At 50.3% G+C, this 13,913-nt stretch overlaps 4 protein-coding genes across 4 annotated transcripts; 2 read left to right on the top strand and 2 right to left on the bottom strand.

Annotated features, from left to right (window-relative positions):
* The first annotated feature begins 528 nt into the window (after positions 1 to 528).
* On the top strand, positions 529 to 1,837 carry BO82DRAFT_356047 (nuclear transport factor 2 family protein). The gene is made up of 2 exons (XM_025635613.1): positions 529 to 728; positions 1,246 to 1,837. The coding sequence occupies exons 1-2, from the start codon at positions 649 to 651 to the stop codon at positions 1,637 to 1,639; spliced, it is 474 nt and encodes a 157-aa protein (XP_025490046.1). The 5' UTR covers positions 529 to 648; the 3' UTR covers positions 1,640 to 1,837.
* Positions 1,838 to 3,166: 1,329 nt separating this feature from the next.
* On the top strand, positions 3,167 to 7,191 carry BO82DRAFT_287928 (serine/threonine-protein kinase; the record flags this gene model as incomplete). The annotated part of the gene is made up of 5 exons (XM_025631600.1): positions 3,167 to 3,765; positions 3,817 to 4,545; positions 4,611 to 6,526; positions 6,586 to 6,894; positions 6,959 to 7,191. The coding sequence occupies 5 exons, from the start codon at positions 3,167 to 3,169 to the stop codon at positions 7,189 to 7,191; spliced, it is 3,786 nt and encodes a 1,261-aa protein (XP_025490045.1).
* A 2,026-nt stretch (positions 7,192 to 9,217) lies between these two features.
* On the bottom strand, positions 9,218 to 10,182 carry BO82DRAFT_124346 (uncharacterized protein). The gene has a single exon (XM_025629913.1). It carries the CDS (start codon positions 9,887 to 9,889, stop codon positions 9,398 to 9,400), a length of 492 nt encoding a protein of 163 aa, XP_025490044.1. The 5' UTR covers positions 9,890 to 10,182; the 3' UTR covers positions 9,218 to 9,397.
* Positions 10,077 to 11,940, bottom strand: BO82DRAFT_419261 (uncharacterized protein; the record flags this gene model as incomplete). Its single annotated transcript, XM_025640107.1, has 4 exons — positions 10,077 to 10,865; positions 10,934 to 11,248; positions 11,330 to 11,587; positions 11,806 to 11,940. The coding sequence occupies 4 exons, from the start codon at positions 11,938 to 11,940 to the stop codon at positions 10,476 to 10,478; spliced, it is 1,098 nt and encodes a 365-aa protein (XP_025490043.1). The 3' UTR covers positions 10,077 to 10,475.
* Positions 11,941 to 13,913: the final 1,973 nt, after the last annotated feature.

Genomic DNA, 13,913 nt, shown 5'->3' with positions numbered 1-13,913 from the left:
CCGACGGCGAGTAGTGTCCAGTCGTATGCGCTAGTCTATAGTTACATCGCATCCATGCAGGCAGCAGTCCACGCTGTACCGACGGCCCCGTCCGCACCTGCCGTGATTATATTTAAGCAACTCCTAGAGACTAAAATGCTTTGAATGATAATAAGTCACTAGGCCTCTATCAGCTTGAGTGACGCGATCGAATCCCATTTCTAAGAATCTCCGGGGTTCACTGTTGCCATTGAACTGAGGTTGGATCCAGGCTTATACTAGTACCATACAATTGCGTGATATATATTTGGCGGGCAGATAAGGCGGGCGGCAAGCAACAACCTTTCTACACATAGATAATCACCATTTTAATACCTCACCTCATTTTGCAGAGCCAATCAGAACTCTACCGCCCTATCATCCATCTCTAGACCCATCTATCCCAAACCGAATTAGCAAGGTTCACTAAACACCGACTAAGATCTGACATCCAGACCCAGCAAAACAAAGCCAGCCAACGTAGCACGATCACATGACCACAAGCGTCACCACGAGTCAACCACAACAAACCCCTTCCCCGGAACTTTTAAGCAGTGCTCCTCATCAACCACGAATTTCTCATCCCAAGACATCCCAGCAAAAAACAAGCTCCTCAAAGTTACAAGAACAATGGCCGACATCAAGCCACCATTCACCGAAGAATCTGCTCGCAAGAAGGTTAAAGCGGCCCAGAATCTGTGGAATTCCCAGTACGTTTAGTCCCAGCTGTCGGTAGGGCTCGAACTATGATGCCCTTTGTTTTTGTTTCACCCTCAGGGTTTCTTGTATAGTAGGCAAGAAGTTTTTTTCTGTGGTGAACCAAACGATGTCATACCTGAGATCGCTCCACTCTTGTCGGAGAACGCTCACGCAGGCATGAAGGGAGTCACATCATCATGCATACATACACATTTGCTTTCCCCCCCCTTGCTTGTGAGAATCGAGGGAGACTCCCTCCACCCCTTCCCTATCTCTGCAGCCCGCCTCGTGGGGTTTGAGGCTTGCCCCTTCTCCATCTTCTGCTTTTGCATTAGAGGATTTTCTTTCACTCTTAATCTTTACATCAAGGGCAGCATCATCTTGCCAAAAAAAGAAAAAAAAAAGAAAAAAAAAAAAACAACCCCTAAGATACTGTGCTTCAGACGAGAACTTCTTTGCACCTAACTACATGCCAGAAACATTGCCTCAGCGTAGATACTAGTTTTCCTGTACTTACATACCGCCCAGAGACCCCGTCCGAGTCGCGCAGGCCTACACCCCAACCTGCATCTGGCGCAACCGCACCTCATTCTTCGCCGGAACCGCGGACATCGTCGAGTTCCTGACCGCGAAGTGGAAGCGCGAGCAGAGCTATCGCCTACGGAAGGAGCTGTTCTCGTTCACGGACGACCGGATCGCCGTGCAGTTCTGGTACGAGTTCCAGGATGCGGACGATGGGCTGCGCTGGAAGCGCTGCTACGGGCTGGAGGACTGGACCTTCGACCGCGAGACGGGGAAGATGCGTAAGCGGATGATGAGTGGGAATGATGTCTTGATTGGGCCCGATGGGAATGGTGAGGGGAGGTGGTTTGTGGATGGGGTGGATGTTGAAGAGGCGGAGATAGGGGAGGAGCATTGGTAGTGACGCGGTTATGCGCAGACGGCCTAGAGTAGGTGATGTGTTTATGTCTATATGAGATGTTCTCTATACCGAGTAATATGGTTGACCAGGGGGCTCCGATAGGCAACAGGGCCGATTACCCCCGCGGCCGCGAGCACGGATTTTGCATGCGCGATTGTTACTTCCCGGAGCTGTCAATAAACCCCCAGCAGATTTGGCGGTGTATGTTCAGTCCATGTATGCAGTAGAACTCCGATTGGATGGATGAAAGGGCGCCTGCTCGAAGGCGCATTACCCCTCATCTGGACGTAATTCAAGAAAGCACAAGTGTCCCTATTGTAAGCTTCATGGCGGTATCATTAAGGAGGTGGAGCGACACAATTGGATTTATTGTTGGTATGTATCCCAGCGATGGAAGTGGTTGTCGATGTTGTTATTCTCCAATCATGAGTTGGCACCCCTGGTTGTAGGGAACGAAGGGGAGGGATTGGAATGTGCAAGCAACTCCCAAATGAACACCCAGCTTTCCCCTCCCCCCCCTCCTTCGTCTGAAGTGCGCTCATGGGAAGTTTTGGAGGAATGACCAAATAATGAGTAGGATGCGAATGGTGGGTGACCCCCAACAACTAGGTATAGTGAGGCTTTCCACCGATGAAGATTCGATAGGACAACTCGCTATGCGCGAGTAACTCGTATCATAGAGTGCAGTAGACAAACCAGCAATCGAGCCAGTCCGCCAAGCTCAGCGCTCAGTGTGTTGTCCAATGCTGCCTCTCTTTATTTCTTCAATTCAAGCCTCAAGAATTGACCAGAGACTGCATTCCACCCAGTTCTGCGGCAATATCAACCAATCAAGAAGAATCCACCATCAAACAAGACACAACTTATTGGTCATTCCACGGACTTTGCCTCTGCATGGTATGCTCCAGACCAAGTGAATAGGCCTGTGTTTGTTTGGCTTTTCCGGTGTTTCGAGTAATGTGCCCGGGGGGCATGCGCCTCTGCGAAAAGTTGGCTGGCACACACACACACATTGCAATGTATACTGTCGAGTGCCTGCCCTGACCTTGCCCCCCATCATCATCATCGATGGTAGCAACAGTCGCCACGCTGCACGCCCACTCACTCACCCACTTACCTGCCTTATCGCCGCCTGCATCATCGTCCGAAAGTCGCGTCGTGGTCGTCATCCCACATGTGCTACACGAGGTTTCGCTAGACGACAGTCGACCGGGAAATTTACTAACCAAACACTCGTAGGCACGCGACACACCCACTTGGACCCGCTTGAATCACTCACAAGTCAGACACAGACGTCGACGTGATCAGTCGTCCAAGACCCCATCTTGCCGTCTCGAATACGTGACCTAAACACCTCGCGTCAGTCCGTGTCTCACTGTCCTCGAACTTCACACGCGCAAGTCAGGAGGATCTACCTTCCCCTGATCGACCGGATTGACGTCTCGGAGAATTACACTCAGGATCATATTGAAATGTCAATCCTGAGGCAGGTCATCTCGCAGTGCTAAATCGGGTACACGGGGGGAGATGGACGAGAATAATCAAGTCTACCTGAGTCCTCAGATGATGCGGACCCCACTGATGGATGCCACAACAAGAGTCAACAAATACCCAAGCCTTAGAGAAGACAAGGAGGAGCAGATGAAGCAAGGACGATACTACCAAGCTACCTCGCCAATGCCGATGTCGATTGTGACCAGTCCATTGTCGACCAAACCCGATGCGGAGATGAATTACGCGACCCCCGTGGCCGATTCACGGGCTGCAACAAACCGACACTCGACTATCTCGGCCACATCCACCGCCTCCAACAGAGGAAAGCGCAAAACGCATGTTGGACCATGGCAGTTAGGAAGGACTCTCGGGAGTGGCGCAAGTGGTCGGGTGAGATTTGCGAAGCATGCACTCACTGGTCAGACGGCAGCGATCAAGATCGTCTCGAAGAAGTCGGCAGCAATGACGCAGAGTGAGAGTATTGCGGGAATGGATCGGAAAGCAGGTCACTTTGGGGGAACTGGCATGCGGCATATTCCATCCGGACTTGAGAGAGAAGTGGTGATCATGAAGCTCATCGAGCATCCGAACGTGATTAGTCTATATGATGTCTGGGAGAACCGTGGCGAATTGTAGGTCAGCAAGTCTGCTTGTCTGCTTGATTGCTAACTTTCTTTCACCAGATATCTCGTTTTGGAGTACGTCGAAGGAGGAGAGTTGTTCGAGTACGTGCAGGACCATGGTCCATTACCGGAAGAGGAGGCAGTGCGATTATTCCGGCAGATCATCGCAGGCCTCGGCTACTGCCATCGGTTTAACATCTGCCATCGCGATCTGAAACCCGAGAATATCCTGCTGGACAGCTGGCATAATGTCAAACTGGCTGACTTTGGGATGGCCGCTCTTCAGCCCATGAATCAATGGTTGAATACATCCTGTGGCAGTCCGCACTATGCTGCCCCGGAAATCATTTATGGCCGGAGGTATCGTGGGGATATGGCAGATATCTGGAGCTGCGGTATTATCTTGTATGCGCTATTAACAGGCTTCCTTCCCTTCGATGGAGGCGATCTGCCCAATACCCTGCGCCTGGTCAAAAAAGCAGAACTTGAAATACCGCCCGAAGTAAGCCTCGAGGCTACTGATCTCATCAGGCGGATCCTGCAGAAACGACCCGAAGAGCGGATTAACATGCAAGGAATATGGGCGCATCCTCTGTTGAAGAAATATGAGAAGCTCCACCAAGCGATGGCGAATCACTACGTGGGACCCGCTCCGCCCTTGTCCTTCGATGAGTGTGGTGAACCTATCGCTCATAGACAGGACGTTGACCCTGATTTGTTAAGGAACCTTCAAACATTATGGCATGATGTTCACCAGGAGGTTCTGATTGAGAGAATTCTGTGTCCTGAGTAGGTCAATCCTTGGTATCATTACTTAGCAGTGACCCCAAGACTGACTTGTTATACAACTTCAGACCTACCCACGAGCGAATGTTTTACAATGCATTGGTCAAGTTCCGGAACGAGCAGCTGGAAAACTACCAAGGCCAAGCCCTGGAGTATTCTGCCAGCGACTATCATCATATATCGCGAGTGGAAGAGCGCAGTGCCTACAAACGAAACAGTCATGCCAAGTACCACTCCAGGAAACAATCCCAGGCATCGGTCAAAGAGACAGGCATACGAACCAGAAGATCGATCAGAGAGCCAATGTCTTGTGCCACAGTAGAGAGTTATGATCCGTTCCGATCTCCAAAGCACAATATATCGCTGAAGGAGGCCGAATTTGCGCAAATCACGATCTACCGGAACGGAATCGACAGAGTCGAGACCTTGGAGAAACCCCCCGTGCCCCCCGTGCCAGAAACGGTGGCCCAGGAGTCATCATGCCAGGAAATCGACTGCCCTCCAAGCTCGCCGTTTATAGTGAGTCACAGAAAGAAATTGAAAGTCGCTTCGATGAAGTCGTTCCAGTCCAGAGCCTCACAAGCGTCTCGACGAGCTCTGTATGGCACCCCGACGCCGCGATCGGCGAGTTACAAGCGTAACGTTTGTTTTCGCCATGCTCGAAGTCGCTCCCAGGGATCAGTTTCGGTCAGGACGAAGACCGCGCGGGTTAGGACACGGGAGATCAAAGCAAATTCCAGTGACGGGAGTTTGGTATCTGAGTTCGAAGACGATCCGTTTACAGATACTAATGGCAGTCCGACGCTTCCGGCTCAGCCAACCGTCGTTAGAAGTGCGGGTCTGACGATCAAGAATTGCCCTCAAATGAAGAAGCTGCGAACCTCTGACTTCACTTGGAAGGAGGATGCGCGGAAGGTGTCCCACGAGCTGAGTCAAATCTGTGAGGAAGCTTTCAACGGTAGTTCACTTTCCACTGCGTGCACGAATACGAGCACTTGCATTGGATCGGAAACCCCTGCAACCTCAGTGTCCATGACCAGCCCTGAATCCTCGGAACAAACAATAAAGTCAAAGACGTCCAACAGTCGACCAAAGCCACTGCCTCCCGTCTCATCACCAAAGCCTTATACAGTTGCAGAGTTAGCCGAAACTCGACGTAGGCTGATCGAGCACTCTACTAAGGGCGGGAATGAAGATATCCCCGGCTACTTAGTCGCCGTCATAGGCCACCTCGACAGGCTGATTGAGCAGGATGAACTTCGACAACGTGACAGACCTGAATCAGCACGTCACATTTCTACTGCTTCTGCTGACACCTTCGTCCGGTCTCCGAACTCAGCTGGGCACCACAGCAAACGCAACAGCGTCATAGTCCCCTCCGACGGCCAAAGAACGGCTGCTCCTCAGCCAAAAAATGTCGACTACGCTGCTAGCCGTACAAGCCGGGACGGCAAGCGGACAATACGTATGGTGCCTCAGAGCTCCGTCCAGTCAATTGAACCGTCCAGGCACCTACCGGTTCAAAAGAGCCAAGCCGTGCTTCCACAGGAAACACGGCAGTCGCTTGATGGTTATAAGATGACCCCTGACAACGATCAGGGGTCCCTACCTACCAGACGATTTGCCTCCGTGAATTCTCGTCACAGCCGCATCCCCTGCGAGCTGGATCCTATCGCAGAGAATCCTGGATCGCCTAGGCGCAGCGTCACTCGAACATCAGACAACAGGAAATGGTCCTGGCTCCCCAACAAGTACAACACCTCTAACATCGAAAAGGGATCCAGACACTCGGCACATATCCGTCCGATACAACCCAGCTCAGAAACCGTGATACGACATGAGGTCCACCCGCCAACGGATTTCTTCGCGACATATGGCGAATCCAGCTCGACTGAGAAGCAGTCACCCTCCAAAGCGAAGACAGGATTCTTCAGAAGACTGATCAACCGGCGAACAAGCAAAAGTGCGCAGAGCCGGGAATCAGGTGAGTTCTCTTGCCCTCAGCGCTCCATAGCTCTTGCTGACCGCATTTAACAGCCATAGAACCTGAAAGCGCAGAAACAGACCAGTTGCTGGAACAGCCCCAGCAGCCTGAGCACACTTGTGACGCCAGTGGCAGTAACAGCAAGGTTCTCCCAGACCGGCCGCCCAACCCAGGCAGAAGCCAGAACTGGTTTGCCCGAGTGTTCCACTTCAAGCCCGCGACTCGAGTCGTCGCACTCAACACGTCCACCATGAAAGCTCGAAAGGACGTTCACAGAATCCTCAGGGATTGGAAGAAATATGGTATGCAGGATGTCCACCTTGACCGTGATAGACGTGTCATCTATGCTACCGTCGGTGAAGCAAACTGTAAGTTGACGTAGACGCATCCTGGCCTTGATGGAGTTGGACTAATCTGGCGACGCACATACAGTCCTCCGCCTCCGACCTGTCCAATTTTCCGCTGAATTCTGCACCTACCTTGAACACGGCCGACAAGAGAATCTCAGCCTTGTCCGCTTCAGACAAGAAAGGGGAGCAGCGTCCTCCTTTAACAAGGTTGTTGACGCACTCTCCATGGTCATGGAGCAACGCAACATGCTCGTGGAAGATCCAGCCCGAGCGAAGGAGATGATTCGGATTCTGGACGCTTTCCCAGAATCATAGTCGCCAAAAAGATTCTCTAACTTTCCCCACATTTCTCCTAAAACATGCTTCATACTAAACTTAACTCTATTTCAACTCTTCAAACCCTTACTTCTATTCACTTCGAGCAACGATTTCTGTTCCCACAAAACCAGGAGTCATTTTGTCTCGCTAGCCCTTAGGCCGCCGCCCTGCATCCTGAAAACCACAGTTTTCAGCTTGCCGGCCAGGACCAGGTGTTCAGGTTTCCCCTTTGGCCGTTCATTGCTTCCTGGAATACTCCCATGACTGAGCGAATCTGTGATTTCCTTTGTATCTCTTCTCTTCTCTTTCAACTTCCACTGCATCTACCTTCTCCCTGTGAATTTACCACAGGGATTTTTGATACTGATACTGATACTACCCCAATTGCAAGTGTACCGTAACTCATATCTTCATGTCTCCCCTTTTTTCAACCTGAATCTAGCGTACTCTGTTTTTCCGTGTCGAATAAACTCTCCTGAATCTCAGCTTGTAGTTTCTCAAACATTCGATTACCTTAAGTCTCAATCGAACTCCTTTATTTTCAAGGAGCCCCGCCCATCTCTGAAAAAGATCGAAGAAATGCGCCAAAGACATCGTCGACCGATGCACCCTTCCCTGAAAAGCACGCCCAGAGTATCATCGACCGGCAAAGAAGGAGAGCCCTCCCCTTTCCACCGTTTCTCCAAGAAGCATGACATCACATCACCCATCACCATTAGGCATCTAGGCAAGATCCCCTAAGCTGTACACTACCTTAGGCATTTCCCCCCCCTCGCGGAAGGGAAGGCTATCACTAGGTAGTAGGACGGGACGAGGGCTGTCCCCGGCTGGCAAGACGAAGACAAGCCCCCAAGCAAGAAAGAGATCAGCTTATACCACCCATGCACCATGCACTATCTCAACCACCATATTCCATTCCCAATAAATGCAGCCTCAAGCCGATCGATCCCATACCGCGTTCGACAGACCTCATCCCTCCCTAGCTAGCTAGCTAAGTTAATTATACCCCCCGCGGAAAGGACAGAATCCCTCTTGCTCATGCTGCACAAAGTCAAATTCAAAGTCAAAGTCGAAGGAAAGCTAAAGCTGAAAAGAAAATTGAAAAGTGGCGATGGCGGGTAGGTAAGCACGGGGGAGCGATATCCAGAGGGGAGGATGTTGCAAGTGTACTGTGCTGTACACCAGTTGCCGGGTTGGGCAGGCAGACAGGCAGGAGGTACTCAAGTGGAAGTTCCGGTACGGGTATGGTTGTTATCCGTGTCTAAACCGGATGGAGGTAGTCCCGATGGTGCTTGCTAGCTTCCTGGGATGAGCAAGCTAGGGAGGGCTTCTCTCTTCTTGCAGGGTGATAAAGAGATAAACCCAGGGGAGGAAGCCACGAGAGAGAAATCAGAATTGGGGGTGGGGGGGTTGATTTGCCATGTCCGGCTGTATAGGCAAAAAGCTTCTGCTGGCCTCGAACCTGAGCTACGACTGCTCCTACTCTTTAAAGCGTATCTAAATCTTCGCATGAAGTTCACTTACCTGCCTGTCTCTTCCAGACCCGTTCTCATAGCCACCGAAGCATTACTTCCACTAAGCACGGACAATAAAACACTCATTACTCGATACAGCAACCACAATCGCAGTAAAGACTAGAGAATTTATCCATTCCAGAATCTAACGAAAGAAAAGTATCCGTAGTACCAGAACCATAGATCGGTGGATAGAGGTAAATAAATAGACATAAGCATCTTGGAACGAAGAACTCGAAGAAAGGGGAAATAAACAAGATGCACAAATGCTGGATCGAATGGAACGACATGCACTGAGAATTCCAAGGCACGCATGATTGCGAATTCATAAAGTCGGATAAAATGTTGATCAGACAGCCTCCCAAGTGATATAGAAAAAAGGAAAGGAACAAAAGTAAAAGAAATCAATGCGGCGATGATAAGCTACAACCAAGCAAAAAACAGACACATAGAGCCTCCCTTTTTAGGGCGATATGAACTTCCGGGTGAGACAAACAGTGGAAGTAACACAAACGCAAACCAACCAAGCAGATGTCGACCATAAAAAAAGCGCATAAGCAGATAGCCACCCGAAAAAGAAAATAAGATAGAAAAGAGGAGAAAAACAGAATCGCGTGGATAAGATAGATAATGAGACAATTTGAATCGAAACAGAAAATGGGACAGACACCACGGCTGAAATAAATTCATCACTCATGCGCCGGGAAAAGAAGTTGAAGGACAAGCGAGCAGAAATCCGCATTTGAGGTCGGATCGTAATGTGATGGATGGCGAATGAAAGGCATTGGAATCTTCTTTCTGGACATGCCAAACACGAGTGGTAAGCAAGAAAAATGGGCACAGAAACCCGCGATTGGCATCTGCCACACCAGTTCACATATTGTCGAACTGATATCATACCACTCCGGAACCTCTTTCCAGAACAACCGACTCGAAAAGCGCGAGTATTTCGTAAATGCAAGAGGCAGCAAATAGCACCCGTATACGGATGGAACTCGCAAAGCTGATAATGGAAAAATCATTAATAGATTACCCCGAGTACTGTATAAAGCCGTGGGTTTGTCTTGGATAAAAATAATGGCATGGCGAAGAAATATGTGCGAAGTTTTGACTGTGAAGGCACAGCGCGAGTCGACTTGAGCCGCAATATTGACAAAACGCACACGCCGTCTACCGCACATGATAATCAGCCAAAGACAGACATTCTCATAGTCAAATCATGCAGCTCATAAAACTCTTGCGTCTCGTTTCCATGGCCTCGTCGTCGGAGCAAATGGTTGTTTGGAGTAATCGTCACTGCACATCACTCCCATGTAGCGCAAATGGCGTTTTTCACCGCCCCTGCTTCCTTCAAATCCGTGGCGGACTGTTTGTCGAGAAGGATCACCGGCAATCCAAAGTCACGATTTCGTGCAGCATCATCGTTATCCATAGCGTCAATCAGAAAGAAAAAAAATCCGTTCACAGATTGCCCATGTTGTTGCTTTTCTTTTCTTGCGTCATATTTCTCGTCTCGTCACCCGCCTAAGAAACAGTAATGAGGGCCGCTACTGAATCAGCGCACGGGGTCACAAGCCGTTGACCGTGCCATGTGGAAGAATGTGTGACCAGCACACGAACCTGGCGCATCCATCAATAACCAACACAAAGGCGACAATTCCCGCCTCAACTTCCACCCTCGACTCGCTCCTCCACGCGGCGACAAGTTTTGCATGTGACTCTTCCAGTACGTGATCACATGCGCACTTAAATTGTCGGGGCAGATGTTTATTGGTTCAGACCCCGACGGTTCAATGCATTCAGCATATCACTGTCGGTGCTGGAGCGACCCTGGCTGTCGCCTGGGTTCAGCATGTCACGCACATTGAGTCCTCCACGAGTCGAACCACCCGGCGTGGAAGTGGGCGGAGGGGTCATTGCGCCCTGAGCGGAATGCATGGGAGGGTAGGGCGAACCGTGGGGCGAAGACGTATGGCGGCCATCGTAGGGGTAACTTTGTGGAGAAGAGCGGCGATCATGCTGCGGAGGGGGGTAGTAGGGACTGGGGGCATTGTGCGTTTGGTATCCCGATGCTGAAGTTGAAGGTATTACCGGAGCCAAATTTGTAGGATCGGGATAGTCGTAACCAGAGCCAGAGCCTCGACGGCCACCAGTTCTCTGCGAATCGATGATGATCAGTCCTGATTGTAACATAAACTAACAAACAGAGGGACTTGGTGACTCACGTGCTCGGGCGCATTGGTTGAAGCAAGGGGGGGAGCGGCACCCGGATAGTTGTACATTCCTTGAGGTGGTGGAAGAGTCGGGTCGGCTTGAGGTTGCTGTTGAGGCGGGAGCGGCTGTCCATGCGCTCCATATAGCATGACGGGAGGGCCGCCAGCTCTCTGGTTTTGCGGATTGCGCAGGTGTGGATACGCAGCATGAGCGGGGACGAAGGCTTGCGCCTGCGATGAGACAGGGGTAAACATGCACTCTTGGTTGAACCGAATACAGTTGCTGCAGCGCCCATCTTGAGAGCTTTCAAATCCCGAACAACGAATCTACAAATCCCGCGGAATTCGTGTTAGCCCACACTGTCGGAAAGTAAAGCCGGTGATCCAATTCATTCCCAATGAACATACCTTCCGTCTCCGACAGTAACGGCAAGCAATGGCAGTCCGCTGACGCGGGGCGGCAGCTTGATAGACTACCTGAGGTTGTGGTGGGGGCGGCTGTGCATAGACATCTGGGCGATAGGGACCAGAAGGCGGAGGAGGAAGACGGTATGGGTCTTGCGGGCCCTGAACGTGGGGATGGATGGCAGCCATGTTTGGATACTGCGGCGGGGGATGCGGATATTGGTGATCGGCCGACGGAGGAGGGTAGGAAGCCGGAGGATACTGCAGCGAAAGAATCATTGTTAGTAGGGATTGGATGAAGAGGTAATGACTCAATGGAAGTCTCCTAGGGCTGGAAGATCGAGTGACTGGAGAGGAAAAGACTCGGAGATCGAGTGGAGGAAAGATAGGCAAAGCGAAGGCCGCCACGAACAGCATCCCCACCACCGGCCTTCCTCATTCCCCAAAACATTCATAGAACCGCTATTATCAAACAAGACTAAACATACCGGGTATTGAGAAGCTGGCGGATAGTGCGCCGGAGGGTTGTCCTCGGGTTGACTAGTGTTCCACTGAGGTGGTGGATACTGTCCCTGTCGATTAGGGTCGCTGAGATCGTGGGGGTTGGTGGACATTTGTAAAGACGAGTGAGCGAGACTGTTGCTTTAAAAACGACGGAACGAGGATGGGGGGAAGACGAGAGGACAAATGCAGGATGATGTGAGTCGACAGTCACGTCCCGCGGGTCGTTTTGGCCAAGGATAAGCAGGCAGCAGGGGTGTTCTTCCTTTAGAAGTGGAGGAGAGGGGTGTGAACTGTGGTAGTGGCTGTCGTATGTATGTATGGGCAGGTTGTATGTATGTAAGACTGGAAAGAGAACTGCCAGGACGGTATGTATGTAAGTAATGGCAGTAAGCAGTATGTAAGTACGTAAGGAGAACAACAGTCACAGCAGCAGTATGTACGGGAGGACAGAATGGGTGTGAGTGTAAGAGGGTAAGTGTGTGTGCGCGTGTGAAGGAATAGTGCAGTTGGGTGTGAGAGCGTGTGTGTGGTGTAAAGTGACCAGGATGTCAATGCGGAGTCGAAGCCGGCCAGATAGTAGGTCAAATCAAAAACAGTTCCAGCTCCCGTCGGGTGATTTACGAAGCTAGCATAGCATAGCCTCGTGGTCACGCTGAACCGGATGGGGGAGTGTGCGAAGGCAAAGAAAGAATTAAAAAAGAATCAAGGATCTAATCCGCACCTGGTCGAGAACCAACGGGGAAGGGCAGGAGGGGTGGAAGGAATGCAGATAGGCGAGATGAACGGATGGCAAAAGGGAAGACAGACCGGGGGGGGGAAAGAGAAGGAAAGAGAGAGATTGGGAGGATGAAGAGAGGCGGTGGAGGGAAGAATAGGTGTAGAAAGTCGAGGAAGGTCGAATTTAGCAAGGGTCAGGGAAGGATAGTAAGGGGGGTGGGGGGAGGAAAGGCACTCGATGGTTGAAAAAAGACAAAAAAAAAATAGAAATAAAAAACAGAAATAAAAAAAATGATAAATAACAAAATATAGAGGGACAAAGAGAGTACCAGATGGGTCAAAATGGACAGAAAAAGGAAAATTAGAATGAAATATCCAAACCCCAAATCAGACAGATAAATGAGTAAGAAATGAAAAGAGAATAAAAAACAAAAGATAAAAACCAAAAAGAAAAAAAAAAAAAAGAAAAAAAACAACAATCAGAAAAAACAAAAAGAAGAACAAAATTCAAAAAGGCTCGGGGCTTTGGATTATGACGTGAGCGTTGAACACTGAGGGGCTCCCAGAGCGGTAGGCCTAATCCAGCTCAACTTAGGCCGGAAATATCGAAGCCCACCGGTGATGGTGATTCTGAAACGAGCAAATTGTGATAATTGTGATAGAGGTAGGAATGAATTTTCAATGCAGTGCAAAAAAGACATATACAAGGGTTAGAAAGCATGGTCACGTACTATGCACAATGGGAGAAGAGACTAGCAAGGGTTCTTGTCGGGCACGGGCAAGAGGCGTTACGCGGTCGAGGACGAGAAGGTGATAGAAGGCCTTAGCGGGCAAAGAAAGGGCGTCTGTTATGCCTGACAGTAGCGCGGATGCAATCGTCAGTATGGATCAAACACCACAGAAACGAGGGATGCGAGCATAGCAGGGTCAGAGCTGCCGATTAGATACTAGGTTACCACCGAGGGTGGCTGTAGAACGGGAGCCCTCGAGGGCAAACCGGCAGGTGCACGCCCCTTCTTTAATCTGGTCATTTTGGGTGCTTTTCTCGGTCCTTCACCTACCGTAGTTCTTTTCTGCAGATTTCGCAGTGTGGCAAGGAGCAGGGTGAAGATTCACACAGATACTGTTGCTAGAAAAAGATTACTCTGTGAAGGGAAGAGCCGAGAAATTGCGCCGTGTCAAGTCGATGACTTGATTGCAAATCGCTGCTTAGATGCAGAGCAAAGATAAGATGAGGCTCGATCAGCGGCAGATGAAGAATAGAAAGTCACAGGGCTTGAGAAGCTAGGAAGATAGTGGAGGGGCGCAGGCAGAAATTGGATGCGAATGCACCAATTCGGAATCTAATCGAACGCTCGGATTGAAA

The sequence above is a fragment of the Aspergillus uvarum genome (assembly GCF_003184745.1).
Source record: "Aspergillus uvarum CBS 121591 unplaced genomic scaffold BO82scaffold_42, whole genome shotgun sequence".
NCBI classification, from domain to species: Eukaryota; Fungi; Ascomycota; class Eurotiomycetes; order Eurotiales; family Aspergillaceae; genus Aspergillus; species Aspergillus uvarum.
Note: the sequence above shows the minus strand (reverse complement) of the source record. Positions and strands in the feature narration are given on the sequence as shown.

Excerpts from the sequence above, each read along its gene's own strand:
- BO82DRAFT_356047 (XM_025635613.1), top strand. The coding sequence starts at position 649 with ATGGCCGACATCAAGCCACCATTCACCGAAGAATCTGCTCGCAAGAAG. Across the intron at positions 729-1,245 it reads CAGAATCTGTGGAATTCCCA|AGACCCCGTCCGAGTCGCGC; the intron begins GTACGTTTAGTC and ends CATACCGCCCAG.
- BO82DRAFT_124346 (XM_025629913.1), bottom strand. The coding sequence starts at position 9,889 with ATGTGCGGTAGACGGCGTGTGCGTTTTGTCAATATTGCGGCTCAAGTC.